The sequence below is a fragment of the Lipotes vexillifer genome, unplaced genomic scaffold, assembly GCF_000442215.2.
Source record: "Lipotes vexillifer unplaced genomic scaffold, Lipotes_vexillifer_v1.1 scaffold443, whole genome shotgun sequence".
In the NCBI taxonomy this organism is placed as follows: Eukaryota; Metazoa; Chordata; class Mammalia; order Artiodactyla; family Lipotidae; genus Lipotes; species Lipotes vexillifer.
This window is the reverse complement of record NW_006779163.1, coordinates 2249878-2274642: the sequence shown is the minus strand read 5'-3', so window position 1 is coordinate 2274642 and position 24765 is coordinate 2249878. Positions and strand designations below refer to the sequence as shown.

Sequence of the window (24765 nt, the reverse complement as noted above, 5' to 3'; positions counted from 1 at the left end):
GGGCCCAGCCGCTCCGCGGCATGTGGGATCTTCCCGAAACGGGGCACGAACCCGTGTCTCCTGCATCGGCAGGCGGACTCTCAAGCACTGCGCCACCAGGGAAGCCCGAGTTCTACCTATCTTTTAAAATCACTGTGTCATATTCCATTGTGGGTACCATAATTTATGCAACCATACTCCAATTCATGGATGTTAAGGTTAATTCCTTCTTTTGCTATTATATACAGTCCTGTAAAGAACATCCTTTGTCTCTGAATATATGTGAGTTTTTCCTCTAGGAGAGATACTGAGACTTTTTGGGTCTCAGTATCTAAAATGGTCGTAGATATCACCGCTTCACATTTATCAGCAATATCTGTGAATGCCTGTCTCTCTGTCCTTTTGCCTTTTGATGGTGATTATCTTCTCTTTGGAGACAGTAACACTTCTGGTCAGATTCCAGGCAGGTCTTGTTAGCTTCGAAGTCAGACATCTTTTCTGATCACTGACACACTGAACCTTGAGTTGACTGTCAGCATGCTGATTTCCTGAATTTTCTGATTCTTAGGGGGATGCCTGACTGTAGCCCCCAACTGCTGACAAGACAGATTCCCTGAAGGTTTACAGGAAAGACTGCCTGACACAGCTGATGTGAAGATGATCTCTCGTCTTTAGAGCTGTAGAAACATATTGTTACACGTTTATTCTGGTATGGCTCAAAGGGTGATTTTATGTCCATGTTGTCTTCATCTTCGGAATTTCAGGTATCTACATTTGTCCTTGTGGGTGTGAAACAATTTCTCTAGGGTCCGTAATATCCTCCAGAGTGGGTTGGGTAAACTCCCATCTCAAATTCTGGTAGGCTTGACATGTATTTTACATATGATCTTATCCTCTGGTTTCGCAAAGCAGTGCACTTAGGGATTTCTATCTGGTTTCTGTTGCAGGTGTCTTCCTAGGATTGATGTCTATTCAGTGGTTTGGGAGAAGGTCATGGCTAGGGAAAAAGTTCTGAAGAGATGAGAAGGGCAGGTGGCTATGAGCCTTCATCTTTCATAATCCAGAAGGAGCTGGCCCCTGTGGGCAGCCTCTGCTATTGTCCTGGGTCCACTATGAAGCAGGACACGACACTTTGCTACATCTTTAAAATAAAGAAACCAACTCCACAGTACTAGTTTGTAATGAATGTTTTACCGAAGATTTTATGCAGTGATGGAGTTAATTACATAAAATACTACATGCGGAGATTAATAAAAAAGCTTCCATTAGATGTCTTAGTTTTCCCTCCTACGTTCTTTGGCCACCAGCCACTCCTGGACCCCTCCCCCGCATCAGCATTTCTCCTCCCACTTATGCCCCCACCTCAAATTCTACCTCACCTCCCTTTCTTTTTCATACAGAGAAATTTGTCTCTTGTGGTTTCTCTGCCCATTTTCTCACTTAGCAAAAAAAAAAAAAAAAAAAAAAAAAAAAATCAAACTTCCTCAAGACCTACTCTCTCCAGAGAACATGGACCATCATAAATAGCATGCAGTGATTTTTTTCTTCAATGATTTTTCCTGCCATTGTGGTTTGAGCCCACTTTGTATTGCCTTGACCCCTTGCAGGTGGCGATTCTGGGATTGGCCATGCTTTGTCCAAGTATCTGGACGAGTTGGGCTTCACAGTATTTGCTGGAGTTCTGGATGAAAAGGGATCTGGATCAGAGGAATTACGAAGAACCTGCTCCAAGCGTCTCTCCGTGCTCCAGCTGGACATTACCGACCCACAACAGATAAAAGATGCCCACAGCAAAGTAAAGGAAAAGCTGCAGAACAGAGGTACTGCCTTCAGCCACCCACGCCCTTGAGTGCCCTCCACCCTCCTTGCAAACGCCCAACACTGGTTCCAGCCTCTAATTACCATTGTCCTCTAGTCTGTTCTGGCACCTGGAGACCCCTGCACTGAGCACATGCCACACGCTGGCACCTTCTGCAGACATGAAGACATTAGGAAGGAGTCAGGTGTGGTCCGTCCTCAGAACTTACAGAATTCTCCATCCCATTCCCTCCACCATCTGCTTGGTCACTCTCCCATTAATTACTGCCCCTCCTCATTTCTTTCCTCTCACCGATATTAACTTGTATTAGACTTAAGAAAATAGCTTCATAATCACTACCTTCCCTTAGCCACTGCCTTTCTCTTCCTCTTCCTTTACATCCAAGCTCCTTGGAACCCTGCCACCCTGTTTTCACTTCTCACCATGCCTCCCTAAGTGGTCTGGCCAAGCGAATCAGCATTAACCTAAACACCGAGCTCTTAATTTCTCTGCTGTGTTTCAGTGTGTTGATTATCCTCCCCTGCTTGGGCTTTGGGGTCTCCAGCCCCCTGTTGCCCTCCTAGTTCTCTGATCATTCTTTCTGCTTCTCCTGTATGAACCTCTTCCTCCACCCCTCCCCCCATTCCCCTAAATGTGAATGTTACTGAGGGTTCCATCCCCAAACTTCCCACTCCATGTTTCCCGGGCTATACTCTTCTCTCCCTATACCAGGAATTCTCACCTGGGAAGTGTTTTAAAATACCCGTGCTTGGGCCCAGGATGGGCTATGTAACTTGGGGGGGGGGGCCCAGGGCAAAATGCAAATTATGTGCCCCCCCTTGTTTACAAGGTCAACTCAAGGTTCAGTATGTCATGTTTACAAAATGTTTAAGATGTTTAGGTGGTGCCAACAGAAAATTAAACCAAACATGAGACCTTTCTGAAACACAGGTCACACACCCGTGATACCCACCCAACCTGGGACCTTCCGCCAACAGATTAAATCAGTATCTACAGACAAGAACTCAGCTAATACTTGCACAATGAGGCCAGTACTGTTGTTCTCCTTTTGCTGAGAATGTCCACTGTAAAGAAGGTCCCATTTGGGGGTCTCAGGTATCAATACATTTGAAAGCTCCCCAGGTGATGCTAATATTCTGCCAGAGTTGAGAAACACTGCAATTCAATACGATAACTTCTGAATGTGTGTTACTAACCCAGCTCTCTTCTAAACGTCAGGACCTATACGCGTATAAAATTGGTTAGCAGACATCCCACCTCAATTTGTCAAAAACTGACCTCATTACCTTTTTCTCTGCTGCCGGCCTGCAAATCAGTTTACCCTCCTGCATCCAACGACTCAGACACTGGTTCAAATGCCAGCACTGCCACCTAATCTGTCATTCAAGTCAGCAAACGGGGTGGGGGTGTGGGGGAGATCACTTAGACCTGCCGCTTACCCTCAATTTCTGCATCCTATTGGTCCGGAGTCCTGTCAATTATACGTCCTAGATCTTTATCATCCCGCCCCTTCCTATCATCCCCAGGCAGCTGTGGCTTAACTGGGGCCCTGGTCTCCCGCCTGAGCTCCCACAATGGCCTCCTTGCAACCAGGCTTTCCTTCCCCATTGCTTTCCAAATGGAGAGTGATCTTTACAATGTGCACATCTTATAGTGTCATCCATTTCCTGAAAACTTTTTTTTTTTTTTTTTTTTTTTTTGAGGTACGCGGGCCTCTCACTCTTGTGGCCTCTTCCGTTGCAGAGCACAGGCTCCGGACGCGCAGGCCCAGCGGCCACGGCCCACGGGCCCAGCCGCTCTGCGGCAAGCGGGACTCCCCCGGACCGGGGCACGAACCCACGTCCCCCGCATCGGCAGGCGGACTCCCAACCACTGCGCCACCAGGGAAGCCCATCCTGGAAACCTTTTGATAATCAGAGCCTCCATGTCTTGCATTCCTCCCATGAGCAAGGCCTATGCTTTGCCTCATTGAATGGTTCTGTGGTTCTCCATCCACCACCAAATACCTTAACAAGGATTCGAAGGCCCTTCAGGAAAATGGCCCTTGCCAAACCCTTAATCTGCAATACCTGCTGGTCCACTCAGTAAATTCTGGAATGGTTTCCAGAATAGAATGTACTAGTTTACATCTTTGCACGTCCAGCTTCCTCTTACCCAAATTTCCCTATTGCCTCACTCCATTCCTCTAGACTTTTGCTTTTGTCCAGCTGCAGACTCTACTCTCATAGGAGACCTAGCTCAAACATCTCTTGCATGACCCTCCTGGTAATCCAGGTAAAATCATTCGCTTCCTGTTCTGGACCTTCACCTGATATCCGTTGCACACACTGGTATTACCAATTATACAAATCTGTCCATCTCTCATTCCTCACCACAAGGTTCCTTGAGAACCAGAACCATGTCTCCAACAGGATCCTTTCAGACGCAAGTGACACAACCCAATTCAAAATTGCTAGAGCATAAAGGGAATGTATTTTGCTTATATAACTAAAAAGGCCCATTGATTTCAGGCATGTCTGGATCCAGGCACTTAAGCAACGTCATCAGCACCCAGTCTCTGTTTCTTAGCTCTGCTTTCTCCTGTTTCGCCTTCACTTGGGGGTTTTCCGTGGAGGCCTCAAGCACCTCCTGCTTACATCCTCTTTACAGCTGACCTTCCCAGCAAAAAGAGAGTAATATTATCTGCTTCATTTGGTAGTTGAAGGAGTAGTTATTATGTACGGAGCACTTACAAGAGTCCCTGACATGAGGCAAGCAGTCAGTAAGAACTCCTATTTTCCATTCACTCAACATTAAGCACGGCCCCTGGCATATAGTTAAGTGCTCAATATACATCTGAGAAATGAGATGTATATCACTCAAGATACAGAATTGTTCCATCACCACCAGGCTTTCTCATGCTACCTTTTTAGAGCCCTATTCTCATCCTTAACCTGTTCTCTATCTCTTTAACTTTGTCATTTAAAGAATATTCTATAGATCTGCCACCTGTTTTTGTGTAGCCTGTGAGCTCAGGATGGTTTTTACATTTTTAAATGGTTAAAAGAAATCAGAAGATTTTTTTGACGCATGAAAATTATGTGGAATACGAATGTCAATGTCCATAATGTTTTATCGGAACACAGCCACTCCCATTCATTTACAGATTGTCTGTAATGGCAGAGTTGAGTGAGTAGGACGTGCAGTGCTAAAATATTTACTATCCACCCTTTTATAGAAAATGTTTGCCGGCCCCTGTCTTAGGGCATTCTCGAGCTGCCACCTGCATGTGGACTGGTCAAAGGTGTGCATCAGGCTGAGTGAATTAAAACCATCATTTGGAGGTGGGAGTGGAGGCATCCTCTCCTCCCGTCACCATCCTTATAATAGCTGTTGAGCTCTTACTACGTGCCAGGCATCATCTCACGTAATGCTCCCAATCATTATTGCATGTAAATGTCAGACCACCAACTCAGGTGTGCAAGAAATGTAATTTTATTTTCTATAAGTCAGCGCAATTTCTATTTTGAGCCGTCTTTCTGCCACGTGGCGAAAACTGTTTCAGTCATTTTTGAGCTTTATCCCATTTCCCCAGGGTAGCATCTTAAATCCCTGGGGATGGGGCATTTCATCTTCGATGGTGAGTGCCTCATGCTGGACTCTGCTGAGATGTCCAGTGCTCTGTCCAGTCCTCACGCAGGTTGGCTGCTACGTACCTCTTGGAAGCCATCAGAAAGGCACTGTTAGGGTTGGTGCCTCCTGCCATTTCTGTGCTTTTGCTAGCACTGAGGCTCATTCTGCTCCTCTGCGTAGCCCACTGGTTCTCACACTTGGGTGTGCAGCAGGATTACCTCGAGGGCACGTTATATCACAGTGCTGAGCTTCAACAACAATTTCTGGTCATCAGTTTCTGATCCAGCTGGTCTGAGGTGGGGCTCCAGAATTTGCATTTCTAACAAGTTCCCAACTGATGCTGATGCTGCTGGTTCTGGACCACACCTTGAGAAACAGCTGGTCTAAACCATGCCGAGGCTCAGGGAACTCAGAGAAATCTGCTTCAGGTCTATCTAGCTGAACATACCCCAGATGTTGCTCCTCTGTAAAGAGGACCCAGGGACTTCCCTGGTGGCGCAGTGGTTAAGAATCCGCCTGCCAATGCAGGGGACGCGGGTTCAAGCCCCAGTCTGGGAAGATCCCACATGCTGCGGAGCAACTAAGCCCGTGCGCCACAACTACTGAAGCCTGTGCACCTAGAGCCCGTGCTGCACAAGAGAAGCCACCGCAACGAGAAGCCCGTGCACCGCAACGCAGAGTAGCCCCCACTTGCCGCAACTAGAGAAAGCCCGTGCACAGCAACGAAGACCCAACACAGCCAAAAATATATAAATTAATTTTTTTGAAAAGCCCAGAAATTAGAAAATAAAGAGGACCCAGGTCACTCACTTCTGCTCCAGATGCCCCTCCCCCAAAACATCTGCAGTTTTTGTATTACCTGTCTGCTACCGTTTAGGGCAACGATTCCAAAGCTTGGCTGTACATTGGAATCACCTAGGTAGGGACTTTTAAAACCTACTAATGCCAAGGTCCCCTTTCTTCACCACCCCACAATTTCTGATCTAATTGGCTCGGTTGTGGCCTGGGCATTGGGGTTTTTAAAAGCTCCCCAGTCAAAGATGAAGTCAAAGATGAAAAATCACTAGTTGTGGACAGCGGTTCTCCAAGTGTGGTCCAGGCCTGCAGCATCAGCATCACCTACTTGTTAGCGATGCAGATTCTCAGGCCCTACCCCAGACACCCCCAATCAGATTCTCTGGAGGTGGGGCCTGGCGACCTGTGTGTGAACAAGCCCTCTTGGTGATCCTGGTCAGTCAAGGGGACCGGGCTGGCTGGGGAAGGGCCTAGAGCTCAGGGACTCTGCAATCTTTTTAGCTCTTGGCAATTCTGCTCTAGTTTTCCCGGACTAAGGAATCTTTGCTAGTCCAAGGAAAAGGGAAGACAGGATCTTATATCATTGCACTGCCTATAAGATATATCGTCTTATATCTGCATGACCGAAAGACATCATTCTGTCTCCACACACTCCTCTGAGGGAGAAACATGAGGTAGACTTTGATTAAATCTCCTCCTTGCTGTGTCATGCCTCCACAGGTGTAACAAATATCTAGCTGCCCGGATGTAGGAAAGGGCTTTGAGGCAAAAGAATATTCCTGCAAAAAACCATTGCTTAATATTTCACAAGTAATCAAGGCGACTAAGGTTTGAGAGTTGAAGTGATCTGCCTAGATCCTAAATCTCAAAGGGGCCCTTTTGACTTCAGAGCTTGAACGGTTAAAAATCTTCCCACTCTCCCATCTTGCCTGACCTCAGAGTTGTTCCCTTCTGTCCTCAGGACTGTGGGCTGTGGTCAACAATGCTGGGATCCTTGGCCTCCCAACTGACGGGGAGCTCATTCCCATGACCGAATACAAACGATGCATGGCCGTGAACTTCTTCGGGGCCGTGGAAGTCACAAAGGCATTTTTGCCTCTTCTTAGGAAATCCAAGGGGAGGCTGGTGAACATCAGCAGCATGGCAGGTGAGCTGACCTTTCCCCACAAGGTCGTGGGTGCCAGTCATGCAAGATGTGACCCTCAGTGCTCCCTGTGGGCTGAACGAGAAAGCAGGGCACTCTCATGCAGGGCTGGGTGAAGAATAGTCAAATCGTGTGTTTACTGTTGATCTGAGTACAATAAAACCTTTCTTTCCTTTCAAATCCTTGCATGTACTGACTCTTACCTACCTTCTAACTCATCTATTCATCACTGGGGATTTAGGGTTCTCACACATCTTCACAGTGTGACCACTAATGCACAAGCTTCCTAGATTTGGAAAGGAAACCCTGCATACACTTCACGTCATCGTGACAGGGAACCTGTTTTCAACCCTCCCTGAATTCTGCACACTCTGTTTTTCCCTGTGAGATGAATAGCAAATGTCTTCACTGTGTTGGCACTGTTAGAGCCCTGTGTCTCAGCTGGCTGCCTGCTAGGATTTTCCATAAGACAATTCCCATCGTTCTGCAATCTCAAGGCAGTTGGGGCAGGGTGTGACATTTGATAACTCATCTCTCTCCATTTCAAAGAACAGATAGTCAACAAGTCAAGGGTTTAACGATCTCCCTTCTATAAAAAATGCACATGCATGTGATGTCTCATTCTTTCTTCTAGAACAGATATTTCCAAACTGGGGTTCCTCAAAGCCTTACTCAGCTTTGAGTGGTGTCCATGGGGTTGTCTTTTGGGCCACTGCACGGGTGAGAGGGAAGCCAAGAGGGTGGGCTCTGGACTCCAGGATCCTGCCTTCACATTGAGGAATACCACTCTTCACTGTTGGATCAGTTGGTTCTGAGTGATATATATATTTTTTTAAATAAAGGATCCAACTATTTGGTTGGTTGGTTTTGGTTTCTTTGTTTTTCTTTAAGGGAGACATTTTTGTGTATTTTCTAGACAATCATTGTTGTCCCTCATATTTTCTTCCCTGGTTCTAACTTAGCGACTTCTTCTAACTTACTAGCTATGTGAGTGTGTCACTAGTGTTGCTGGTTGGCCTGAGGAAGGAAGGAAGCAAAGAAGGAAGGAAGGGAGGGAGGGACAGAGGGAGGGAGGGAAGGAGGAAGGAAGGAAAGGGAAGGGAAGGCAAAGAGGGAGGGAGGAGGAGAAAGGATGGAGAGAGAGACGTCTAAGATGGTTAAGAGCAATGAGTACTGTATTTCAAATTTTATGAGAACCCCAAAATATTTCCAATTTTTTTGCTACCTTGCTAAAGCAAACAAATCCTGAGAAAATACATTTGCAATATTTCACCCTTAACTTTCTTCTGGACTTAGCCTTTACATTTTTTTTTTTTTTTCTTTGCGGTATGCGGGCTTCTCACTGTTGTGGCCTCTCCCGTTGCGGAGCACAGGCTCCGGACGCGCAGGCTCAGCGGCCATGGCTCACGGGCCCAGCCGCTCCGCGACATGTGGGATCTTCCCAGACTGGGGCACGAACCCGCGTCCCCTGCATCGGCAGGCGGACTCTCAACCACTGCACCACCAGGGAAGCCCTAGCCTTTACATTTTTGACCTCTGTGGAAACCTCACTTTTCTCAGCTCCCTGGTACAATCTGGTACATCTGGAAAAGTGTCACATGCTCCTTTGCCTCACTCATTCAACAAATATTTACTGAAATGACTTATCATTGCCTTCTCCTTGACACATTGACATGGAAGTTTTTTCTCTTCCTCTCTTGGTTCTCAACTTTGAGCATAAGATTCATTCATAAGATTTTACTTATGTATCACTGATATGCACACTACCTGCTATAGGCCCAGTGTCTGGCATCAAGTAGAAGCTCAATTAATAAATGAAAAAATGCAAGTGTGCAGATGAATGAATGGGCAAGTGACGAATTTACGCTACAGAGGATGCCCATTCATACACCTTCAACTTGACCTCTAAAACTTTTTCTAAGCCAAGACTTTGAATGGACTTTCACATATTTCCACTGGAGGAAAATGTTTGAGTGTTAAATCACACATCTCACTCCTATTCTCACCACTGGACATGCAAAATCTTTTATGCCCAGCCTTACTAGTTCCATTCCAGTATCTTACCATTGGCACCAAGTCAACATGTCTGAAGCTAAACTTTCTATCAGCCATTCAGAGCTTCCTCTCTTGACTTCTTTCTGTTCATCTCCTAGTCTTTTAGGTTTCAGAGCTTTGAGCCTTCTTGGATTTGTTTCTCCCTGTGCCTTTCTCTCCTTTTCTCCCACCCAGTCAGTCACCAAGATGTATGGAGTCTTCCTTCATCACATCCAGCTTTGAATCCTTATGTTTCAAGGAAACTCTAGAAATAGGTTCATTTGCAGGACTCAGAAACCACCCAGGGAATTTTATAAAGTTGTTAAAACAAGAGCATGAAAGCAGAACAGAAAGGAAGCATATGTACTTGACAGGGCAGGTGTTTGTAAGAGGACAGGAGCCAAAGATCTTAAATGCTGCTTATAGTTTCCCTCATTGATGAGGGGCAGAGGAGTTCAGCAGAATCCCTAGCATTTTGCTGATGAGCGTTTTGCAAAACAATGGAAAAGATTTTTGAGCAAGGGGATAAGAAGCTATACTGTAACACAAGAATCAGAAAAGTCATGACATGTGTAAAAGACACTATATAACCAACCACCAATCCACAAAATTAACATCCAATGTGATGCCAACTTGATGATGTGTCTCTTGGCAAAGCTAATGTAATAGTAATTTTGGAAATCGTACTTATTTGGGAGTTCACCCTGGTCTTTTTCTAATTTTGAAGATGGAGGTATGGAGAGAGAGGGAGCCAGCCAGTAAGTGTTCTCCAAAAGGAGTTCATGGTTGCCCTGACCCACAGGTTGTCTTGAGTCTGGCACCTCGGCCACCCTCTGCATGACAAGAATTTCAATGGTGTACATTTATCATGGAAGTTTGCATCAGCCAGGAGGAGCTGAGATGGAACTGATGACTCTGTTCAAGTTATCCACTGCTGCGTAGTAAATAACCCCAAAACAAGTGTCTCAGGATACTGTGAGTAGGCAACTGGTCTGGTAGAATAGTGGTTTCTCAGATACATGCATGACCTAAAACCTGGAACCTGGAATATGTGACCTTACTTGGCAAAGGGGAATTTGCAGGTATGATTGAGTTAACGATCTGAAAGGCAGAGATGATCCTAGATTATCTAGGTGGGTCTGATGCGGTTACAAGAATCCTTATAAGAGGGAGGCAGGAAGGTCAGACTCAAAGAGAGGTTGGAAGATGGAGGAAGGAGCCATGAGCCAAAGAATGCAGGTAACTTCCAGAAGCTGGAAAATTCAGGGGGTATAAACTGCCTAGGTTTTGATCCTGTCTTTACCACTGACAATGGAGTGACCTAGGACAAAGTCCTGAACTTCTGAGTTGCAGCTTCTGCATTTTCCAGTGGGGATAATAATGATCGTTTCTTCTTAGGGCCATGGTGAGATGAGATGAAATGACACGGTTTTAAGCATCAGCCTTGCACCTGGCATGTTGGTAGAGTTAGAGACCCAAAGGCCACCTGCCATGAAGAGGCTGGCTCTGTGTGCACCTGTGGCTTTTTATCCTGCCAACTGCTGGCATTGCCACCTGTGACTGTTCCATCCTGCTGCTCTCACACACTAGCTCCTGGGCAAATAAGCCCAACAGGTCACTACTTTCACATTTGACCACATCTTCTCTGGGAGGATTTTCCACCCCCCTGTAATCATGTTTATCATCCCTCCCACAGAAATAGAATAGCCCTTTAACCTAAATCCTGGCAAGGAAGTTTGATAAATATTTAACCAAGGATTGTAGGAAGTGGGAGATGACTCTGATTGATTGTACGAAGGGCACTTGAAAAATCTTTATGTTTGAGAGGTCTAAAAGTCTTTTCTGGCCAGTTTTCCTCTTAAGAAATTGCAGAGTAAATACCCATGTTATGTCATAAGCTGTGATTGAATGAGAACAGCTGAAAGCAAACCTTATAAAACGACTAAGGCCTCAAGGATTTTGAGCCCGTTGTGCTTTGAATCATGCTCCTGTATTACTAGCTGGGTGATTTGGGGCAAGTAGCCCCACTTGTCTGTGTCCATTTCATCTTCTGTCGTGATAGGGTGACAGGGCTCCTGAGTCTAAGGCAGCATTTCTCAACCTGAACATTATCGATATCTGGGGGAGGCTAATTCTTTCTGTGGGGGGCTGTCCGATGCATTGTAGGATGTTCAGCAACATCTGTGTTCTTGACCCATTAGATGCAAGTAGCACCCAGTGCTGACCTTCAGGTATTACCACGTGTCCACTGGGGTGGGGGTGGGATGCAAAATCAGCCCCAGCTGAGAACTTCTGGTCTCAACTGTAGATCTAAATGCATTGTGGATTCTGAGTGTTTAGCACAGTTACTGGTACATAGAAAGTATCCTAGTAACAGGGACCACTCTACTGAGAGATAGTAATGGTTGCCCATCACATCGAGCTATTTAAAATGCATGAAAATTACTTGACACCAAAGTAAGTGGCCTCAGAGAGTCTTACAAGTCTACAGATTTTAGGCATCCGGCAGATTCCACAGTTCCAAACTTGAGCCTGGTCTTACTTAGTCCGGAGGAGTTGACAATGGGATCATTCCTGGATTATTTTTCTTGCTGAGTTGGCTGCCTTAAGGGAATCATCTGGCAAATCATTCAGCCAGTCTCAGCTGCTCAGTGACGTGACAGGAAGCCAAAGCTGAGATTTGTTTCCTTAAAACTCTCACGCTAGCCAGGGCTTAGCATAGGGTAAGGGGGAGAGGGGAGAGCAAGATGGAGTGAACGTCTTCATGCTGAGTTGAATTAGACACTTACACCGCTCAAGTCATTCAGTTCTAACATGTGCAGGATGCAGATACTGATTCCTTTTTAGATCAAGCACACTCTAGCCCAGGATCATCCAGCTGGTAAGCAATGAAATCAGTGCTGGTAACTGGGTCTATTTAACTCCAAATTCTGTGTTCCTCTCACTTTTCCAGATTACCAAGCAAGAAGACACCAGGGAAACGGGGGTAGGGTGGGGGGGAGGGCAAAAAAAACACAGACCCTAATGCTAGTACGTTTAAGCAATGATTAGGAATGATTAGGGCTGCCTCCTACACCAGTGCTTCAAACATTAAGCACATTAAGTGATCAGCTGGGGGTCTTGTTAAAATGCAGAATTTGACTGAGTTGGTCTGAGGGGGGCCCAAGACTCTGTATTTCTATAACTAGTTCCTAAGTGACTGCTACTGGTGCCTGGACAATTTTTTCAAACTTCAGATGCATTTGATACACCAGGAGGCTACTTAATAACGACTGCAGGAAATCAAAACTTCAATGAGATAATATTTCACACCCACTAGGATGGCTATAATCAAAAAACCAGAAAACAGCACTTGATGGCAAGGGTCTGGAGAAACTGGAACTCTCCTGAGTTGCTGGTGGGAACGTAAAATGGTGCAACCTCTGTGGAAAACACTTGACAGTTCCTCAATAAATTAAACACAGAGTTACAACTCAGCAATTCTACCCCTAAGTGTATGCTCAAGAGAACAGAAAACAGGTGCTCCAACAAACACTTGTACATAGGTATTCATAGCATTATTTATAATAGCCAGAGATGGAAACAACCCAAATGTCCATCAACTGATGAATTATAAACAAAATGTGGTCTATCCATACAATGGAATATTATTAACCCATAAAAAGGAATGAGACACTGATAGTCTGAAGGATCAATCTTGAAAAGATTGTGCTAAGTGACAGAAGCCAGACACAAAAGGCCATATCTTGGGACAATCCTATTTATGTGAAATGTCCAAAACAGGCAAACCCATAGAGACAGAAAGCATATTAGCGGCTGTCAGGGGCTGGGGTATGGGGGTTCCTTTTGGGGCACTGAAAATACAGAACTAGATAGTGCTATTGGTTGTACAACATTGTAAATGTACTAAAAGCCACTGAATTGTACACCTTAAAAGGGTTAAATGGTGAATTTTATGTTTTATGTACTTTACCACAAAAAGAAAAAAATTCTGCCCCACCCCCAGAATTTCTGATTCAGGGAGTCTGGAATGAGACCTGAGGGCTTGCACTTCTAACAGATTCCCAGCAAGGTCCCAGACATTGATTTTGATACCAAACAGTTGTCGAATCCCCAGAGATTGTCAAATTACAAGGGAACAACCAGATGCTATTAGTGTCCAATTTCTGCTAACCATGCCTAAAGTTTTTGTTTTATTTTTTGGCTGCACCACGCGGCATGTGGAACTTCCCCAACCAGGGATCAAACCCACGCCCCCTGAAGTGGAAGCGCAGAATCTTAACCACCTGACTAGCAGGTGGTGGTTACTTTTTTTTCCTTTTTTTTTTTGGCCGTGCTGTATGGCTTGTGGGATCTTAGTTCCCCGACCCGGGATTGAACCCGGGCCTTGGCAGGGAAAGCTCAGAGTCCTAACCACTGGACCGCCAGGGAATTCCCTGGACTTTGTTACTTGAATTGAGTCCAGTTGACCTTGGAGGAGGCAGAAACCAGCTGGGAGCCCTCATTACTTTCTCCTGAGACAAGGTCATGGGTGTTCTGGCTTGCGAAGGTATTAGAAAGTGAGAAAGCTGCTGTGGGCATGGGACCCTGGTACCCCTATAAAAGTGTCCTGCACCTGGTTCCCTATTGGAGAGAGGAGTTTCCCCAACACCAACAAGCAATGCTCAGATACCAGCAGGGTGTCCTACAATTCAACTCAGTTCTGAAGCTCTCTACCTCTCTACCTGGAGACAGCATCAGATCCCACAGGTTAGGGCTCAGTCCTACAAGACTGCCCCCCATCCCCACTTTGGGTGCCAGTGGCAAGCTCAGGTTATCACCTGTGCTTCTGACCGATTCGCTATAGATCAGAGGTACCAACTACCCCCTCCTTGGGTTCAATTAATTTGCTAGAGCAGCTCACAGAGCTCAGGAAACCTGCTTACTCACTGGATTACTCACTGGTTTATTACAAAGGATATAAAGGGTACAAATCAACAGCCAGATGAAGAGATACACAGGGCAAGGCACAGGGAAAAGGTGTGATGCTTCCACGCTCTCTGAACTCGCTGCTCTCCCCGAATCTCCCTGCTCACTAACCTGGAAGCTCTCCCAACCCCCTCCTTTGGGGTTTTTATGGAGGCTTCCTTATACCATGTGATTAACTAAGTCATTAGTCATTGGTGATTGAGCTCAATCTTTCTCCCCTCCCCTGGGAGAGACTGAAAGTTCCACCCCTCTAATCACAAGATTGGATCCACTTGCAACCAGCCCTCAGGCCCATCCTTAGGAGAGGGTGTCGTTTCCATTAACATAACAAAAGTCCTCATTAACCTTTGCCACTCTCATCACTTAGGAAATTCCCAGGGTTTTAGAAGCCCTGTGCCAGAAACAGCAACCATGACCAAATACATATTTATTATAAATCAAAAAATCACACCTTACCTATACAGCCTCAGGCTGAAAAGCTGCAATATTTCTGCCCTGTTAATAGAGCACTCGCTTGGAAAGCCCTTTCTTTTCCGTAATTCCTATATGGTCATATGTTAGCTTTAGGTCAGGAACAAGAGGATCTCCTGGTAGGTGCTGATCCTTATGGCTAGGAGGAGTGTTTTGAGGCCCTGTGTTACCTCAGAGGACGTCAAGAACATTTGAATGCTAGAACCTTGGGAAATGTTACTAATTTGTTGCTTATGCCACACCAAAGGAGTCAGGCAAAGTCCAGGACCGAGCCTCCTGAGGGGGCTGTGGGGAAAGGGCCTCACAATTCTGTAAAAGCTCCAGGATTGTAACTTCAAGTTTCCCTCCGTGTTAGCCACGGCCAACAGTTGCCATAAGGTCAAAACAAGGACCACCAGAAAGACGAGGACCACCAGAGTGATCAGAAACATGAATGCTGAGTTTATTCTTGCCAGGGAACAGATTCACTAAGTAGTTCCCCGAGGCAGAAAAACTGGGTGGGGGGGACTGGTATGATCTAGAAGAGGGGGCGATGCTGCCTTCATGGTAGCTACACTAAGTAGGGCTAGATGATTTGCAGTTATGAAGGATGGAAAGAGTCCATAGGTCTGTACGTGGTTGGTTAAAACACGTCCCATTGTTGACTGGGTGTTCCATTAAGTCGCTGAATAACAAGGTCACCCCATATTCTGAGCCATTTACCAGCACTGGCTACTTAGAATCTGTTGGAGGGAACCCCAGCATTCAGTTTTGGTACCTCCTAAGCGAGTACTGCTCTAAGGGCAAAGTTTTGCCTTTGCATTAGCCACGTCCATCAGTGATGAGGGTGAGTGTGGAATGGACTGAGAAAGAAGTGTATTGTCACTTTAAATTTGGTTGCAGCCTTGGCAGAAAATGTTTCAAAAGCTCTAGCTTGCTTAGGGTGCTTCTCTCATGTTTTAACATTTCAGATTAGCCAGGCCTTGAGTTTTGGGCCTCCCATGCCAAGCTTCAATAAACTTAATTTTTTAGTTTTATTTACCAAAATGTTAGGAGACCTTATGATCTTGGTATGGCCGAAGACCTACATGGGAGCTAGGCAGTTCTCCTGACCTAAGCGTGTCTTTTAATTTTAATTTTTCTTTTTAAAAAAAATTTTGGCTGTGTTGGTGCTGCGCGCAGGCTTTCTCTAGTTGCGGCGAGTGGGGGCGACTCTTCGTGGCAGTGCGTAGGCTTCTCATTGCGGTGGCTTGTTGCGGAGCATGGGCTCTAGGTGCGTGGGCTCAGTAGTTGTGGCTCATGGGCTCAGTAGTTGTGGCTCACGGGCTTAGTTGCTCCACGGCATGTGGGATCTTCCTGGACCAGGGCTCGAACCCATGTCCCCTGCATTGGCAGGTGGATTCTTAACCACTGCACCACCAGGGAAGCCACCTAAGCGTGTCTGAAAGGGAGTATGCATTTTAAAACTTTTTATTTGGAAATAATTAGACTCACAGGAATCTGAAAGGAAATGTACAGGGAAGTCCTGTTCGCCCTTCATCCAGACTCCCCTAATGATAACATTTTACATAACTACAGTACGATGTCAAAGCCATTGGTACCATGCACAGAACTTATTCAGATTTCACCAGTTATACCTGCACCCATTTATGTGTGTGTGTGTTTATAGGTCTGTGCAGTTTTATCCTATGTATAGCTTCCTGTAACTATGAACACCAACAAATACAGAATGGTTCCAGCACCATAACGATCCTGAGATACCCCTCTTATGGCCACATCCACACACTCACCCCATCCCCAACTCCTGGCAACCACGAATCTGTTCTCCATCTCTGTAATTTTCTTTCAAGAATATTATATAAATGGAATCGTACAGTATGCAACCTTTTGAAACCAGCTTTTGCTCAACATAATTTAAAGGAAATGTATTTTGACCAAGGCATATGTAGCTCAAAAACAAACAAGCAAAACCAAACATATAAGCAGAAAAACTTTCTTCCAGCACAGCACTAGAAAGTCTCTTTTAATTTCACTCTCTTGAAACACAATATACCTTATGCCCCACATCTGTGAGACTTGGATCAAGGATCAAACAGCACGGCCAGGTTACTACCCAACTTCTGAGATCACAACTTCCACAACCAAAACAGAGATCTCAGTTTTTCCAGAGCCCATCTGTATTAATATTTACATGTCCAGAGGACAGAAATAAATGGAAAAAAATCATAGATGGTCTCTAGAAGTGTTTAACAACCCTATCTGCCTGTTGGAATCACCTGGGGGAGCTTTTAAAAATCCCAGTGCCTTGGCAAATAATAGGAAGGTCTAATAGGGAGCTTATTTTGTGCCAAACACTGTTCTAATATATTAATTCACTTAACTTTCACAACAACCCTGTGATACATGTATTATCCTTATTCTTAATTTACAGATTAAAAGACAGGCACATAAACATAAACTGGTTTTCCTAACTTTAACTGCTTTTACTAATCAATGGCAGAGCTGGGATTTGAACACAGGCAGCATTGGCTCCAGAAGCTGGCTCTTTACCTGCTGCCCTCTGCTAACCTTCCTTCCCTCTGGCCAAGCTCACCTCACCTCTAAAAACCGTGGAGAAATGAGAATCGTCTAACCGCACAGACTGGGTTGAAACTTTGAACAAGTTGCTTTAACTTCTTTGGCCCTCCTCCCCAGTCAAAGGAAGGAATTGGATTTTGAACTCTCAAGATTTGGTGAAGCTAAAAATCACTTAAATAAGAATCAGCTGGTCATACGTGACAAGATGAGAACCAGAGCTGAATGTTCGATGGCAGATACTATACTGAAATTTCACCAGTTAAGCCTCAGGACTCTTCCTTTTAAGTGACAGGGCCAAACCTCAGACTGACTTAAAGAAGGGACAAGGAGTTGATTAGCTCACCAACTGCTTGGAACCAAGTTTCGAGTCATCGTAACTCTCCCCCACCTCCACTCCCCGTTTCCGTCCTCAACCCCTACCTCCAGCTTTCTGAACTCCCTTCTCCCTCCTCTGCCTGCCTTTGCTTCCCTTCTCCTGTGTGGGGGCAGAAACGGCCCCTGGGAGTGCCGGTGTTGCACCATTATCACACTTAAGTAGCCAAGAATAAACCATAAAAGCATCTCCCTTCCACGATCTAGATCAGGACTCTGGCTTAGCTGAGGTCACGTGCCCAGCCCCAAACCAATCTCCAGGTCCAGGGGGATGGGGTATTATGATCGGTCAGGCTGCCTCTCTGAATGAGGACAGAACCGTTGACTGACAGCCTTCCTACAAAGACAGGGAGGTAAGGATGAGTTTTTCACAAAAGGAAGTTATGTGAGCCAGACCAAAGCTGAACCAAAGTTTTTTTTTTTTTTTTTTTTTTTTTTTTCATTTTGGCCACACCGCACGCGGCATGTGAGACCTTAGTTCCCCCACCAGGGATGAAACCCACGCCCACTGCATCGGACTGCCAGGGAAGTCCCAGACCAAAGCTTTAATAATCATGTAAGAATAATGATGATAATTGACATTAGCTATTCTAGGTATCTCTACTTCAATGCCTATATTCCCTTCCCCCAGTTTTATTGGGCTATAATTGGCATATAACATTGTATTAGTTTCAGGTGTACCGCATGATTTGCTATATGTATACGTTGCGAAATGATTACCACAATAAGGTTAGTTAACATCCATCATCTCAGAGTTACAATTTTTTTTCTTGGGATAAGTGCTTTTAAGATTTACTATCTTGGACTTCCCTGGTGGCACAGTGGTTAAGAATCCGCCTGCCAATGCAGGGGACACGGGGTTCGAGCCCTGGTCCGGGAAGATCCCACATGCCACGGAACAACTAAGCCTGTGCGCCACAACTACTGAGCCTGGAGCTAGAGCCCGCGAGCCACAGCTACTGAAGCCCGTGCACCTAGAGCCCGTGCTCCTCAGCCAGAGAAGCCACCGCAATGAGAAGCCTGCGCACCACAATAAAGAGCAGACTCTGCTCGCCGCAACTAGACAAAGCCCGCGCGCAGCAATGAAGACCCAACACAGTCAAAAATAAAAAATATAAATAAATAAATTTATAAAAAAAATTTTACTGTTAACAGCTTTCAAATATACAACACAGTATTGTTAACTATAGTCAGTATGTTGCACATTACATCCCCAGAATGTATTTATGTTATAACTGGAAGTTTGTACCTCTTGACCTCCTTCATGCATTCCCCCAGCACCCCACCCCTCACCTCTGGTAATCACCAATCTGTTCTCTGTATCCAGGAGTTAGCGTTTTTTGTAGTTTTTTTTTTTTTTTTTTTAAGATTGCACATATAAGGGAGATCCCATGGTATTTGTCTTTCTCTGTCTGACTTACTTTACTTAGCATAATGCCCTCAAAGTCCATAGATATGTACCTAGGAATCCATCACCACAGTCAAGATAGTGAACATGACCTTCATTCCCCAGACTTCCTTGTCCCCCATTCTAACCCATACCCTGGGCCCCCAGCAGGTAACCACTGATCCATTCTATCACTATAGATTTGTTTGCATTTTCTAGAATTATAAATAAATGGAATCATTCAATACATACTGTTTTTTTGTCCGGTTCTTTCTTTCACCATAATTATTTTGAGACTCATCCATGCTGTTGTGTGTATCAAGTTCATTCCTTCTAATGGCTGAGTTGTATTCCATTGTACGGCTGTATCACAGTTTATTCATCAGTTCAGCTAGTGGATGCTTCTTTGACCAGGGAAATCTTTGCCAAACCTGGGACCCTTAATGTCATGGGCTCAGTCATCCTGGGTTCCCCATGAGGTCTGCTGGGTGCTCTGAACGCCTTCATAATCTCGTGTCTTCCAGTGAAAGGACACCAGGAACACACCCGTATTCATTTCCTAGGGCCGCCGTAACAAATTAGTGGCTTAAAACAACAGGAATCTATACTGTCACAGTTCTGGTGGCCAGAAGTTCTGAAATCAAAGTGCTGGCAGGGCCACCGCCCTCTGAAGGCTGTAAGGGAGAATGCCTCCTTGCCTGTCCCAGCTTCTGTAGTCCTAGGCATTCCTAGGTTTGTGGCAGCATCACTCAAATCTCTGTCTCCATCTTGACATGGTCTGCTCCCTTGTTTCTCTGTGTCTTCTCTTTCTCTGTCTCTTACAAGGACAGCCATCATTGGATTTAGGACCCATCCTAATCCAAGATGGTCTCATCTTGAGATTTGTACCTTAATTACATCTGCAGAGAACCTTATTCCAAGTAAGGTCACACCACTTTTCTGGCTTCCTTTGCTTCTGCCTTCCATAGCTCGTCCCTCACAGCTGGTCCAATGAGAGACTCAGTTTAAGGCTCAATCTCTCTCAGCTTCTAAAAGAAATGTGATTCAAGTGGAATAAAGAGCACCTGCCCCCAGCCCTAGCCAGCCCTCCTAGAATAAGTCCTTTCTCACACCCTCTTTTTTTTAAACCCCCAATTTTTTATTTTACAGTTCTACAGGCCAGAAGTCTGAAATGAGTCTCACTGGGCTAAAACCAATGTTTTGGCAGGGCTGAATTCCTTCTGGAGGCTCTACGAGCAAATCCATTTCCTTGTCTTTTCTAGGTTCTAGTGGCTGCCTGCATTCTTGGCTCATGGTCCCATTTCTCTGTCTTTAAAGCAGCAACATCGGGCCATCTCTCTCATTCCAATGCCCTTCTCTCCTCTTTCACTTATAAGGACCCTTGTGATTACATTGGGCCCACCTGGATAATCCAGGCTAAGCTCATGATCTCAAGGTTGATTAGCAACCTCAGTTCCCCCTTTTCCATATAATCTAACATATTCATAGGTTCCAGAGACATCTCTGGACATCTTTGAGGGACCATTATTCTGCCTACCATACCTCCCTTTCCTGTTTTCCACTTTCTCTGTATCCCTAGTGATTTCCTCAGATCTAGCTTTTAGGTAACAAATTCTCAACTGTGTTTGAACTACCATCTAATTTGTCTACTGAGTTGTTGTTTTTTTTTTAAAGTTTAGTTGATTTACAATATTGTGTTAGTTTCAGGTATACAGCAAAGTAATTCATATATATATTTCAGATTATTTTTCACTGTAGGTTATTACAAGATATTGAATATAGTTCTCTGTGCTATACAATAAACCCTGTTGCTTATCTAGTTTATATATAGTAGCTTGTAACCGTTAATCCCATACTTCTAATTTATCCCTCCCCCTCTTTCCCCTTTGATAACCATATGTTTGTTTTCTACGTCTGTGAGTCTGTTTCGGTTTTGTATATCGATTCATTTGTAGTATTCTTTTAGATCCCACATAAAAGTGATATCATATAATTTTGTCTTTGTCTGACTTACTTCACTAATAGTCTCAGGTCCATCCATACTGCTGCAAATGGCAATATTTCATTACTTTTTATGGCTGAGTACTATTCCACTTCATATATATGGTATATGTATATACCACAGCTTCTTAAGCCAACTGTCTGTTGATGGGCACCTGGGTTGTTTCCACGTCTTGGCTATTGTAAATAGTGCTACTATGAACATTGGGGTGTATGATGTATCTTTTCAAAGTAGAGTTTTCATCTTTTCTGGATACATATGCAGGAGTGGGATACCTGGATCGTATGGTAGTTCTCTTTTTAGTTTTTAAAGTAATCTCCATACTGTTTTCTATAGCGGCTGCACCAATTTACAATCCCAACAACAGTGTAATAGGGTTCCCTTTTTGCCACACTCTCTCCAGCATTTATCACTTACAGACTTTTTGATGACGTCCATTCTGACTGCTCATACCCTCTTACAGAGATGCCCCACGGTTCCCTATGGCATGTGTTACTCCTTGTTGCAACAAGTATTAAACCCAATTTGTTCAGCTACTAGTTCTGTAATGGAGAGAACAATGCCCACTCTGCCCCCACTTCCCCAAAGATATGTCCACCCAGAAGCTCAGAATGAGGGTTGGCCAAACTGGAAGGTCAGAGGCTGGGGCAGATGCTCTTTATCGCACCTAAACCACATTTAGCTTAGAAGCTGGGAGAGATTGAGCCTTATGCTTGGTTTGCCATTGGACCAGCTGTGATGAAGCAGGCATGGAAAGCAAAAGCAAAGGGAGCCAGACAATGATGCGACCAAGAATATGCGTTCACCTGCATACAGAGGGCCTTTGTCTTCCATTCTCTGCCTTAGTCACCACTGATACCAGTTCCTGGCATGACGTAGGTGCCATGTAAGTACTTAGTGGATGAACAAATGAAAACATCAGACCTGATTTTTTTTTCTCCCATTGTTCCCATAGGGGGGGTTCCAATGGAGAAGATGGCAGCCTATAGCTCATCCAAGGCAGCTCTGACCATGTTCTCAGCAGTCATGAGACAAGAGCTATCCAAATGGGGAGTTAAAGTCTCTGTCATCCAGCCTGGAGGCTTCCGAACAAGTAGGTGTCTGAGGCCAAGAGCCTTGCAATATTCATTCTGGAAGGGATGCTGAAGGTCCTTTGTTTTGACAGAGTTCAAGCCAAACCCCTCAGTGGTGGACCAAAGAGGGGTTGGGAGGGGTGGGCTTCTTCTAAGCATAGAGGGGCAGGTGCCGGGTTTTGCAATGTACGGTTGCTCCCCTGCCTCCTTTCACCAAGGAATTAAGTTTTAATGTTATGCATTTTTCATACACAACCTCCTCCCCTCGGAAGGACATGACCCACATCCTTCTACCCCGGGAGGAGATGGCCAACCTCTCCTCTCCGCTCCCCGAATTTCTGGACTCTGAGCAGATGTAGACGACTCCCATGGCTCAGTCCTTAGCTCTGTGTCATCAACCATGTAATCGGTGATCTAAATGAAGATGTAAAAGAGCATATCTAATAAAAGACCACACACTGGGAGGGATGCCTAACGCATTAAAGACCAAACCCTAGAGGTCTGAATATTAACCCAAATGCACCAGATAAAAATCTAAAAGAAATGAAGAACTTTGTCTTGAAGCATTTAGCAGCCAGGATCTCCCAGAGTTTTCCAGGAGGAGCATGAAGACTCGGTGAAAGGGCTCATCTGGGAAGGAAATCGAGGGAAAGACACCTGGGCCGCTCAGGTTAAGAGGCGGGACCAGGGCAGTAGGAATGGAGGGAAGGTGAAGTCTTGAGAGGGATTTCCAACTTGGGGACTCCCTGGGCAGGTGGGAGAGTTGAGAGGAGTTGATGGAGAGGGAGGGTGGGTCAAAGATGATGCCAAATATGGCAGCCTGAGAGACAGAGCATAAAAAGCTGCCTGACAGCTAGTGGAAGGGGAGAATGATGAATTTGAATTTGAACGTGGCGGGAGGATTGAGAGTTTGGTGACACAGCCAACGAAAACTTCCAACACACAGATGCAAGATTCCCTTTGGACCGGAGAGCAGCCCTGCAGTTAAGTTTCAGTTTCAAGGACTCACTGAAATTGTCATAGCTAGCATTTTGGGCAGCTGTTCTTATCAGGCACTAGCCATTTTCCGTACATTACTTCCTGATATTGTTGATCTTACTTTTTTAATTGAGAAATATATCATATACACACATAGTTTAATAAATTATCAATATTATAAAAATTCATGTACTTAACATCCAGATCAAAAAATAAAACATTGCCAGCTCTCAGAAGCCCTCACATGGTCCTCTCCAGTTTTAGCCCTCTCCTACCCGCACCAGGTGACCTGTCATACTTTTTGTAACATTCGTTTATTTGCTGTTCTTGACAATGTTCCATGCATACATGCATCCCCAAACAATAGTTTGGCTTTACTGGTTTTTGAACTTTTAAATGGAATCAATGTGTATGTATTTTTTTGCATCTGGCTTCTTTCACCAAACATGTTTTCACAATTCATTTATATTGTGTATAGCTGTAGTTCATTCATTTTCATTGCTGGTATCCTGTGAATATGCCACAATTTTTCTACTATCGATGGGACATTTGGGTCACTTTTGGACAACTGTGAACAATTCAGCTTTGGACATTCTGGCACACCTACTGTGGTGTATGTGTGTGTGATTTTTCCTATGACATATACCCAGGAATGGGATGACTGGATCATAGATTTTAATTATCTTCAACTTTATTGGATAATTCCAAATCGTTTCCTTAATTATCATTCCAATTTTACTCCCATCCTTTCCATATATATCTTAATCTGCATCACAGCCCCGAGGAGTAGGTTTAATCGACATCATCCACCAGTTGAGGACACTGAAGTAGGATGGGTAATACATAGCTCAGCATGGACATCTGTGACACCACGATGGTGGGGAATTTGAAACCAGATCCCTAGGTGCAGAGCCTGGTTCTTTCTTTTACATCAGGATGTCCTCAGTTTAAAGCTGATATTTGATGGTCTCTCTAAAGTCAAGAGGCCAGACGGTGGAGGGCTGAGGACTTAAGTTTGGAGAATGACATTTGAAGTGGGGGATGAGGAAAGGAATCTTTAGGTGCACAAAGAGCTCCTGAAGACATTCAGGGAAACATATCAGATTTTGGGGGTACCCTGCAATAAAAACTAGCTCAAGCATATTGCACGCTTCACAGATTTTAAGACTTTATGTGTACAATCTCACTTAATCCTCACCTATGAGGTAGGCATCATAATACTCCCATCTTATGGGTAGAAAACCAAGGCTCAGAGAAGTTAAGGAATTTCTCAAGCCACAGGGCTGATATGAGGCAGAGATGGGATTTGGATCCACGTCATCTTACCAGTTTTATTGTGTGTAGCCCCAAAGTGGCAGGGGATGGGCAAGTGTGTGTCAAAAGTGGCAGATGGGGCTTCCCTGGTGGCGCAGTGGTTGAGAGTCCGCCTGCTGATGCAGGGGACGCGGGTTCGTGCCCCAGTCCGGGAGGATCCCACATGCCGCGGAGCGGCTGGGCCCGTGAGCCATGGCCGCTGAGCCTGCGCGTCCGGAGCCTGTGCTCCGCAACGGGAGAGGCCACAACAGCGAGAGGCTC

The 24765-nt window shown here is 45.0% G+C and overlaps 1 protein-coding gene across 1 annotated transcript in view; it reads left to right on the top strand.

The window, feature by feature from the left end:
- The window catches only part of HSD17B2 (hydroxysteroid 17-beta dehydrogenase 2), a 66294-nt gene that overhangs the window by 38537 nt on the left and 2992 nt on the right, over positions 1-24765 (top strand). The window contains exons 2-4 of the mRNA XM_007452533.1: positions 1587-1799; positions 7167-7352; positions 22095-22232. Coding sequence (XP_007452595.1) covers positions 1587-1799; positions 7167-7352; positions 22095-22232 — 537 coding nt within the window. The remainder of the gene's footprint in view (positions 1-1586; positions 1800-7166; positions 7353-22094; positions 22233-24765) is intronic.